General features: G+C 38.5%; 1 protein-coding gene and 1 long non-coding RNA gene across 4 annotated transcripts; both read left to right on the top strand.

Annotated features, from left to right (window-relative positions):
- Nucleotides 1–624: 624 nt before the first annotated feature.
- LOC108883167 (protein S100-A1-like) lies at nucleotides 625–2,995 on the top strand. Its single transcript, XM_018676079.2, has 3 exons — nucleotides 625–753; nucleotides 2,387–2,563; nucleotides 2,647–2,995. Exons 2-3 carry the CDS (start codon nucleotides 2,432–2,434, stop codon nucleotides 2,836–2,838), a joined length of 324 nt encoding a protein of 107 aa, XP_018531595.1. The 5' UTR covers nucleotides 625–753; nucleotides 2,387–2,431; the 3' UTR covers nucleotides 2,839–2,995.
- Nucleotides 2,996–5,551: 2,556 nt separating this feature from the next.
- Nucleotides 5,552–7,904, top strand: LOC108883169 (uncharacterized). 3 transcript variants are annotated; one of them, XR_007814636.1, is made up of 4 exons: nucleotides 5,552–5,566; nucleotides 5,940–6,041; nucleotides 6,828–6,998; nucleotides 7,611–7,904. It is a non-coding gene; the product is annotated as an uncharacterized LOC108883169 (long non-coding RNA). The 3 variants fall into 3 exon arrangements; XR_001960892.2 differs by lacking the exon at nucleotides 5,552–5,566 and having other exon boundaries at nucleotides 5,932–6,041; XR_007814637.1 differs by lacking the exons at nucleotides 5,552–5,566; nucleotides 5,940–6,041 and adding an exon at nucleotides 6,088–6,111.
- The last annotated feature ends 3,248 nt before the right edge of the window (nucleotides 7,905–11,152 follow it).

Raw genomic sequence — 11,152 nt, 5'->3', positions numbered from 1 at the left:
GCTAGACACATTGTTCAGACAGAAAGAATATTTTGCTGATATCAAATATTATAGAATATTAAGCTTGGCACTTTTAACTTTAGTTACAGTAAATGACAGAAAGACATTCAACAAAAAAAATTAGATGAGCATTTTTATGTGCAAACAGTGCAAAATATAAACTTAAAAACTCATCCGATATCTAAAATAGTTCAACAAACCCACAACATATGAATGTATATGTTGTATATATGTATACACATAGCAACTAAAATAGCAATTATGGAATTATGACATTATAGTCCCCCCTCATGTTTGACAGTCAGCTCAGATTTGTAATAATCACAGTTAGACTCCTGGTTCATGCTAATGTTTCACCTTAGGTTATGCAGTTTTGTGCTAATGACAGCCATAATTTTATCAGGTGATAATATACTTATCAGGTTCACTTTTCATTGGTTACTGACTTCTCAGCTATTCTCTTTTTTGACAATAGCTGCAGTGTTTAGGTGCAGGGTCTCTGTCAGTCAGTCACCTAAATGGTCATCAACAGTGTTATTAGTTACAGCTGTGCTTCTCTTGCAAGCCACGTACTGCCTGTTTTGGCCTTAGGGCCAGAGGCGGCCCACCTGCTGCACAGGTGGGGCTGCGGCTGTCCGGAGGGAGGCGCTTATCTGATTCTGGGTCATTTGCACACGTGAGAGGAGTCCATATAACTGATGGGGATGAGAGCTGAAGCTACCTCCACCAGCACCTGTTAGCATCACTGTCCAGGTGAGTTCCTGCTATTTAATTACCTGAAGAAGCGAGTAGTTAGAGCTAAACGTAAAACTGATTCAGTGTTTCATTCCAAGCAACTTTATTATTTTAAGTGAGATTTTGACATTTCCCAAAACTGCTCGTGGTTTAGTCTCTGCCTCAGTTAATTAACATCGCCTTTGCATTTGACATTCAAAGGCTTTTAATTAGCTCGGTGAAATGAATTATTAACAGCAATCATCGAGACTAATTAAGGGAATGTGGCGCCGCATCATTCAGTGAAGTCATGTAGGAGAAGTTACTCAGATTCACACACAGGTATAGAGCAGCTGTATTATTGATGAGAGCGCCAATATAGGCAGGATAAGAATCATCAGACAGTATAAACGGCGACACATGAACCTCTCAGGGTTAATCCTCAGCATCAATGCATCAGGTCGTTTAGGTAACATAATGCAAGCCACAATCTAAAACTATTTTATGTGCATGCTCTGCAGGGGGTCTGCCCTTTGTCCTCCACTGGTTCATGGAGGTTGGAGGTGAAATGACTCAGCCCCCCCTGCAGCAGCCTCTCAGGTGTCTGATAGAGAAAGGCAGGTATGAGGTTGGATATTTAAACAGTCTAACTGTGTCATTCCTGACCCTCAAACACCTGCAGCTCATTTGGCACAGACATTAGCAGGTTTAATAAATGTGTTCATGTGTCATACACAAGATGTGGTCATGTTTGTTTTAAGCATTAAATTTTTCTACATCCTCTGGATACTTTTATTCAGTTCCCTCTTGTATCTTGGTGCAGTTACCCTTCACTTCCAGCAGACTGATAATTGATGTCATGACATGACAAAACAGACTGAAGTCTCTGTTTTTGGCTAACAACATTCTGTGTGCTAGCCAATCAATAACAAGAAAGAAAATGCCAAACAACAGTGAATCTGTTATACAGGTATTTTTAGGAAATGACTAAAACTCAGCAAGAGAAATCAAGTGATCCAGCTTTGATTCCTGTTTCAGAGCAAGGTTTTAAAGAAGCTATCACAAGTGGGACACTCGAGCATAAGCCAAGCTTGAGATATGTTGCACAGCAGAGATGTGGTCTACTAACAAATGTCAGTAATTTGACAGATGAAAGACCTAAAAGCTGAAACATAATTAAGATGAAATCCTAGATGAAAATGTTTTGAGCTGATGGTTGCTCAGGGCGACCTGTGACCCTGCAGACTGCCTCGTCCTGTATTTTCCTTTTCCTTACTTGTTTCCAACTTTAGTTTTACTTTTGGGAAACATCTGCATCTATTGTGTGCTAATATGTAAAAATGTCACTGAATCATTTGGCCCTCTGGAGCGTTGTTGAAAGGCAGAGTAACATCATTGTCAACCTCATAACTCCTGGAAAAATGGGGGGAAAAAAACATTTTATCTTCCTGCAGATTTCCTGTGCACCAGAGCTGATACAGGTGATGGAGGCTGCTGGTCCTCTGCATACAGATCTGAATCACACTTTTTCACTGCTCTGTTCCAACCTGTCTGTAAATGATTTTTCCCTTTTGTATTGTCCCTGCCCAGTGGAAATCCTCAAAATCACTGAACTGTCATTTTCTTTATGCTTTTCGTCTGCTCAGTAATAAAACTTTTTTGTTTTCAACAGACACTCTTGGCCGCCTTCTTTGTCCTTCCTGCTGTAAAACTGAAAATGTCCCCCCTGCAAGAAGCTATGGTGAGCCTCATTGAAGTGTTCTACTCCTATTCGGGGAGAGAAGGCGACAAGTTCAAGCTGAACAAAGGAGAGCTGAAGAACCTGTTACAGGAAGAACTCACACTGGCAGTGAGTATCTGTCCAAAGCAAAGTTTGATCCTGTGAAATGAATTTCTCTGGCTCGGTTTTTCAGCATGGTGCTTCTGTTTTAGACCAGCAAGGACACCGCGATGGTTGAGAAGATACTGAATGACCTGGATGAAAACAAGGACGGTGAAGTGGACTTCCAGGAGTTTGTCGTTCTGGTCGCTGCAATGACTGTCGCCTGCAATGAATTCTTCATGGACTGTGAGAAGAGCTGCAACAAAGGCAAGTCGGAGGACCATGGTGCGAAGAAAGACTGATGCCCCAACTTCATACAATTTCTATACTAACAAAGTTGGTCATGTCTTTAACCACAACACCTTATGATGTTGCAAAAGATTCATCACTGTTAACCAGTGTTTTTTTTTTTTCTTGTCCTTCCCAAAGTCTTTGATCTTAATAAAAATGTTCTCCTGTTTTGACTTGTCAGTTATTTCAGGAAAGAAGCTGGATGGTTTAATGTCTTTAAACATTTCACTGACCCATCAGAATCTGAAGTGAAAAAAAAAAATATATTTTAATTCCTTTTATTTGCAGATGGGGAGGGATTCAGATTCAATTGAATATAGATTCATGATAATATGGGTTGTTATAAATTTGTGGAAGGGAAGTGCCACATTTGTCTAAAAAGTGATTACAGCACAGCTAGCTAGCCTTGGAAACACAGGTGATGTGACAGAGTGTCAGAGGCTGACATGGCCTTACATCCTCTCTTTATCAACACACAGGGCAAATGAGCATTTATTCAGTTCTTTATTGTCATTGTCAGTAATAACGAGATTCTGTAGAGCATCTCAAAAAGTGACACAGCAAAATTAAATTCAAAAAGTGCATATGTGTAAATATACACAGTGTATTCTATCACAGCACAGTAAGACAATAGTTTGAAAAAGGCACAGTCGCAGCATCAGACCGATCAGATGTGTAAACAGTTGCGTAAGAGCTGCAGCAATGCAAATGATGTGCACACAGCATGGACAGCGAGTGCTATAGATGGTGATTAAGTCTGGTAGACTGGTCCCAATGATTTTGATTTAAGGTTAAAAGCAGCCCTTAATAGGACTGTACACAATGCAGTCTGTAGAAACTCAATACAGGCCCTTACAAAGTCATGAAGCTTCTTAAATTATACAACAGCAGCTTGTCTGGCAGCTATTTATGCTGAAACTCCTCAGAAACGCAAGCTCTGGTGACATGATACTGCAGCCAGTACTAACCACAGGCTTGCCTACCACACTAACAAGTCTGTCCTGTTACCACCAGATGGTGGTAGATAGACACTACGCAGGCACACCCTGAAGGACTTTGTTTGTTCTGCTAATGAGATGCATTCTTACAAGTTTTTTGAAAAGGTGACACAAAGTTTACAAAACAGCACATACACTTCATTCTTAAACTCTGAACACAGCAAACAGAAACAGCAGAAAAAGAGAAAACAGAATTAAAGAGAGAACAAAAGAAAACTGTTTTTTCCACGAGACCCAGAGGTCTAAAACAACCACCCTCTCCTGCTGGCTTTGGATTTTGAAGCACCATCTCCTGAATATTTACATGTAAAAATAAAACAAAATCAGATATGTGGTGTTTGAGGAATGATGAATTGACCTCATGCGAACACACTCATGCTTGCACTCCTAACAAGGACATGGACACTGTTGGCAATCATCATATTTTGCATACTGACACTGTACACTCTTGAGTACTTGCAAATCAAAATGAGGATGATTCTGCAAATTTTGCATTATGTTCAGAGATGGTGTGTTTAGATCAAATGTGGTTGAGGTATGGGTGGGGCTCGGCAACTATACACTTGGTACAGTTGGAAGAAGACTATGGCTATGGTTACTAAAAGAGCACATGTTAATATCAGATCTGCAACAAAAACTCAGGAATGTTGCATAACAATCAGAATCACTACACACCCATCTACCAGCCCCAAAACCACACTGTCTTTCTGGCTACCTTCCTACCCACAGGGCACACACAAAACATTGCAGTGTGGGAACTGAGTGACTTGTTTTTTTTTTGTTTTTTTTTTTTTTTGTTGATTTTAAACAGACTTCACTTCCTGGAAAGCAGGTTTGTCCCACTTGTCACCAAATACTTAGAAAATAATACCAAGCAAACAGTGAGAGCAATTATGCTCTCACTACAACCATCAGGCAGTGGTATGCTTCATGAGTCCACCCTCATACTGTCTGCCAGTGGTTTTAAAACAGGTCTCAATGTACTGCAATGTATTGTGGTGTGTTGCACCTGTTCCAGCACCAAAAAACAGCAACACTTTGGGTTGAGAAAATCTTAATCAACAGATTTGAAACTTTAAATGATCATATTATTACTGTAAGTAATGGGGTCCTAAATAAACACACAGGTTTGGCATGTAAGAAAAGGTGTGGTCCTGATGACAGTTGTTCACATGTGTTGCCAAACTAAATAAACAAAATACAAAGTACTTGCAGAACCTCAGTTTGTTACCCTTATACAGAGATACCAGAGACAACAACAAAGAGAGGTGTGGTCACAGAGCCCAACAGTTCTTTGCCGAATTGGTTGGAGCTTGTACAAACAAGTTCTTAAACTCAAACCTGATTCAGAGAATCACATCAGGCACAACTGACCAATCAGCTGGAATGATGAAACCACCCTTTCTAGGATGCTAAGTTCCTGTTTAGGTTTTGTCTTTTTTCAAATTTCATCTTTTGTCACTAAATACAACACTTTTGTTCTGTAGGTTCCACATGCTTGGTTTGCAAGGGAGAACTCCTCTTCTATATTCTGCTTTCCTTGTCTTTACATCCCCTTTTTCCTTACTTTCCTCATTCAGGAAGCAGGGTTGCCTTTGCTTTTCATGGTACAGAGACCCTTGACAGAAGGCTACAACATGTATTGTCTCTGATATACTGTCCAAGGTACAGTGTACCCTGCCTCTAGCCCAGTGTCAGCTGGGATTAGCTCCAGCCCTCTGCGACCCTCAAAGAATAAGTGGTGAATATCTCAAAACTTCATTGTGGCTAAGTTAAGAAAGAAAATATTTTGAGGGGAACTGACCCTTTAAATGGTCACAAGACTGTGGCATGTTCAAGGAAACAAAATTTACCTAGATTAACCACTCTGACCCACTGCACAAATAGTCTATTACCACACAGCTCCTCAGATATGCTTTTGATTAAAATGTACGTTAGACGAAACAGCGAGACAGGCAAAACTAAATATGGCTGTGTTTGCTGGCTCACCAGTCTGCCCGACACACCTACATTCCTATCGCTGTATGCTTTTGCTGCTACAGGTCTGTTGTGTTATACAATACAGTAATTCACATGTGGCTTTCTGTTGCACGCAACGTGATCCACCTGGGAAGAGGGAAGTGTCTATCTGATTGATTCATTTTCATTGGTGCTTTGAGCCTATATAACTGCTGAGATGCAAGAAGCAGCCACTTCCTCTCCCACCACTGGTTCAGGTGAGTTCCTCTTGTTTTCTATTTGTGACGGGTTCAGAACATTTAATGGTTCAAGTGTCAGATCTGCCAGGTGAGAGTTGAAATATAAATATAATAATAATTCCAATTTTGATTATATTATAGTTTTTTTTTTAAATGCTACAGAGAGAATTTATCTATTGGACGGCAATGATAGTAGCATTACAGGCTGTGATGTTTCAATCTTATCCTCACAAAATAAGTTCAACTAATCAGCTTTGATGACACTGGACAGCTTTGATGTCTCTCCACATATACAGCAGATAAGATTCAGCCCTGTACAGTGCCTCTATAATGGGAATAAATAATAATAATTATTACAATAATAAACCTGCAAAAAACTTAAAATACTCAAAATACTCCTCAAAAGTAAAAATTAAAAGAGCAGTTAAAAGGACTTTTCATATTAGACATTTAAGTTTGGATGTTTAATATGTCTTAACTACTGCTGTCATTCTTCACGCCTTTCTTCATGCCTTTTATTCAATTCATTCATGTACTCATTCAGCCTATGAGGGAGAGATAATATTATGTCCTGCATTATACTTTGTTATTATTATTTGTTATTATTTTTATAATTATTTATTGCTACTCAGATTTATATTTATGTGATGATAATGCTATCACTATTTATCATTATCATATATAAACAAAATATTGACTATAGTCTTCCTACATTCTTTAGCTTTCATCTTTTCCAGTAAACAACAATAAAATGCCCTTTTCAAAACTTCTGTTGTGTGTTTGTGAATTCAACTGTCTCTCCAGGTTTTGACTGCAGGACTAAAGATGAATAAGGAGCCTGGCAAAGGTGAAGTGGCTGTATTCCTACTTGCCGAAATGTTTCATACTCATGCTGGAAAAGATGGGGACAAGGATCACCTGAGCAAAAAAGAGGCTAAAGAATTGCTTGAGGAGGAATTTCCTCTCTTAATTGGGGTGAGTGTTCTTCAGAGAGCAAAAGTTCAGTCCCTACACTTTACTGTATAGTTTGATAAAATGCATGTCACAGTTTTTCTCAATATACTTACGTAGTGGTGCTTATTAATCTTTTTCAAGGATAAGTCTGATGATATTCTATATTTTTCTTATTGCTAACAAATTCCATGAAATTTTTGTCTTAAGTTTTTTTCTTAACACATGTATTTCTCCAGCCTGTCTGTGGCTCTCACTAATATATAGCTTCCTTTTTTGAGTAAATAGTGTGACTCACTGATGTATTTTAATAGTTTTTGTACAACTGTGGAGTTCGCTTAAAGTAATAATATACTGTAACAACCAAAATCAGGACTTATTATTGTGAATTATTTCACTTGGGAGATTTCTGCACTTGTGTTCTTGTCTGAGCTCACAGAGAAAAACAGGTTTGACATGGGCGATGCCCGGTAAGAAAAGGTGCGGTCTTAAACACTGATCAGGATTCAACAGTGAATCACATCCTTATGACAGTTGTTTGCACTTTTCTACTGGGATGTTATGTGTGCATTGGGATTCAGTCTTGTGAAACTAAATTGTTTTGGTTTGTTTTACTTCATGATTCTTCTGTTTTAGGACACTTCTGATCCAGCCACGGTTGACCGTATGATAAAGGGCTTGGATATGGACGGGGACAATAAATTGGACTTCCAGGAGTTTATGACTTTGGTCTTTTCACTGACCACAATCTGCAATAAACTGATGTGAAAGTCTGCCATGTTACATTTAATCACTAAACCTTTGTTACTGTGGAAATAGTGTCAACAATGTTCATCATGTTATAGATGGAAAGGTTTTAGTTGTTGCTTAATCACACCACCTTGTAATGGTCCTAAACGAAGCACCATTCTCAATAAAGATTTAATCCTGTTTTCTTACATCTCATATTTACTTATAACTGGACTGCTCACTGATGATGAATTTCAAAATTATTATTATATATTATCAAAGCACACAAATTCAACAGCTGAACAAAATCAGTTTACAGATTCAAAATATTGCTCAAACGGGGACAATTCTCAGTCTAATTCATCATCAGGATTTCCTGATTTCACCTGGAGACTCTCTTGGTAAGAGTTAAACGTGACGATTCTTACCATTCTCAAACAAACATGAAGCTAGTGTTTTATGGTCTTTGACGTTGCCATGCAACTTCACCCAGCCAATCAACAACCCTATACGTAACCCCTTCTAAAACTACAACTTGCTGTTTTTACACTTTGTATGAATTTAAAAATTTAAAAAGCAGGATATAAAATGATAACTGGAGGTGTTTGCATGGATGTTTTGTTAACTTGTTACCAGGCTCTTGTTTCCTGCTGTAGTTTCATATCAAAAGGACAGATATAATGGTGACGCTCTTCTCATCAAACACTTGACAAGAAAGCAATCAGGTGCTTTCATGTCGAAATTTTAAGGTTTAAAGCAGCACTCAAAAGGACCTCACAGAAAGCAGTCTGGGGAAACACCATATGGGCCCTGACAAAGTGAAGTTTGTGATGCATGTTCACTCATGTTACAGCAGCTTCTCTGACAATTATTCATGTGGAAACTCCTCAAAAACATAAGCTCTGTTGTCATGACACTGCATCGGTGAGCAGAGACTTTAAAATGCAAAGCAGCGATAAGGCTTACTGGTTCCAGATGGATAGAGAAGTCACGGCTCTTAATGCATCAATGGTGCCATCAAGTGTCTGCAAATGGTACCTGCAGATGAGTCCATACTAACAGTAATCGTGTTAACACTATATTTCAATGAGGGTAGGATTTGGTTTGCAATATACTCATTTAATGCATTTAGTTCAAGATAAATGTTATCCTACAAATTCTGTTGGGATTGACTAATGGGCCTTTAAACAGTTTGTGACTGTTTTGTAAAGTGATGTGTGCCTCACAGTATAAATATTACAAAGCCAGACAAAGTCATGTAAATTATAGTTACATAACAAAACAAATACATGAAAACATGGAAAAATAACAAAGAATAAAAACAAAGCTAGGGAAGACAAACACCTGCACTTTAAGGTATCATAATCTTCTTTTTCCCCCTTGAGTCCATCATGTACAGCCAATCATGTGGCAGCAGTGCAATGCATAACATCATACAGATACAGGTCAGGTCAGCTTCAGTTAATGTTCACACCAAACACAACAGTCTCTAGTGTTTCCTCAGAATGGTGCAAAAAAAACAAAACCCATCCACTGAATGGGAGGTCTGCAGATGGAAAGGCTCCTTGTGCGGGAGAGGTCAGAGGAGAGTATCTATCCATCCATCCAACCCTCCATCCATCGAGTGGACATAGCATGCAGTACATCAACTGACCAGCAGATGGCGGCACAGACTTTCATGATAACCAGCTGTCTTCACACACTCCACCAGTCTGAGCCTCATTGTTGTTAACTGTCACTGTGGGGTGTGTGGTTCGTAAGCTTAACTTTATTGTCCTGTTTTTTGTTTTTCCCTTTCTGATGGATGTAGGTCCATGTGGATGGTCTCATAATTCCCATGTAATTAACTTAAAAACCAAAATGAAAAGTTGACTCTGGTCAAAAAAGCACCAACACATACTTAGCATTTTCATGTAGCATGTTGATAATTTTCACAACTCATATGCTAAACTTTATGTATTTAATATATTTAGTGATTTTCTACTCAAACTTAATATCACATCCATCTGACTTATTTAAAAAAACTGGAAATATAGTTGGAAATGTGTTTACTTCAGCATAAATTCTGAACGTCAAAATGAATATGGTGTAAAAAAAGAAAATAAAATCACAAGGGCATTTTGCAGTTGAAAACAAACCAGGTAACGGTGACACTGTTTCTAAATGACCTCAAATTTGATTATTCTGGCATTTCTGTATAGAAGATCCTTATCCTTTGTCCACAGCATGTACGATGATGCAGATGTATCAGCAGTAAGATAATATCAGTTGATGTTTTATTTATGGCCAAAGATTGGAACTTGCATATAAATACAAAGTTTTGCATCTCACAAACTGTATTTACAGCTTGGAAAATGGTAACTGTTAACACCAATGATAACTGGGTGGCTGTGGTTCAGGAGGTAGAGCTCCATGCAGGAGGTCGGTGGTTCAATTCCCGGCTCCTCCAGTCCCCATGCAAGATACTGAACTCCAAATCACCCCTGATGTGTCATCAGTGTATGAATGTGTGTTAGAGAGCACTGACTTGCATGTATAGAATAAGTGCTGCATGAATGTGTGTGAAATGGTTAAATGGGGCTGCATTTTCTTTTTTTTTTTGCCATATTTCATGCATTAAATCATCATAGCTGCCTTCATATTTTGGATTTAACTGGTGTGTGTGTTTGATGAAAAAACCTGTTTTATTCCCCATAAAAATTCAGTCCATGTTGTGCTTTAGATTTAATTTTGCTCTCTTGATAAATCTTGCTAACATGAATCTGATAGAGCTCCCTTTTTCTTTAACTGTTCCCCAAAGGATCAGATTCATTCAATTGAATTCTGCTTTAAGCCCCCCACGATTCTGTTTTGAAGTGTCTCTCCCCTCCCTGTTTGTTTCATGAATCATTAAACCAGACATAGCTGGCATCATATGCAGTCCTTGTCAAACATTACGGTGCCACATGTTAGTAGAGTAAGGGTGTGTTTACAGCTAAAGATGGACAGGAAATGTGCTGTATGGATCTTATTAACAGTGAGAGTCGGAGAAATTCAATATCCTGACTTCACGTTGGGAGCAACAGTTGTTGGAAAGTGTTTACACACACATACATGAGCATGTGGTCTCGGCCATCCCGGGGTAATAAAGTTGTATTTGAAGAGTCATATATGTGAAACCAACCACAAGCCTTGTACCAACATGGTAAACATTTTTTACACTTAAACACAAATGCAATCCGTTTTGGTCCAGGTGATGCTGCCTGTGCATAGATTCCAATTTTATCTGGAAAATGTGAGAACAGATCTATACTTTGCTAACTTTAAAAAAGCTTTAAAATGTTACTGTTGAAAAAGAAACAACAGTTTATAGACTGAATATACTGTCGCTCTCTGTAATGCTGTGATTGGTGAATGAGAAAGACTCAGTTCATTACAATGTTTGAGGGTTGTTAAACCAACTTAAATGG

Source organism: Lates calcarifer, linkage group LG15 (genome assembly GCF_001640805.2).
Source record: "Lates calcarifer isolate ASB-BC8 linkage group LG15, TLL_Latcal_v3, whole genome shotgun sequence".
Lineage (NCBI taxonomy): Eukaryota > Metazoa > Chordata > Actinopteri > Centropomidae > Lates > Lates calcarifer.
The sequence above is the reverse complement of the archived record's forward strand: the minus strand, read 5'-3'. Positions and strand labels throughout refer to the sequence as shown.

What these genes read in the sequence shown, in the direction of transcription:
- LOC108883167 (XM_018676079.2), top strand. Translation starts at nt 2,432, where the DNA reads ATGTCCCCCCTGCAAGAAGCTATGGTGAGCCTCATTGAAGTGTTCTAC. An exon ending in AGGAAGAACTCACACTGGCA is followed by an intron (nt 2,564 to 2,646) that starts GTGAGTATCTGT and finishes CTTCTGTTTTAG; the next exon opens with ACCAGCAAGGACACCGCGAT.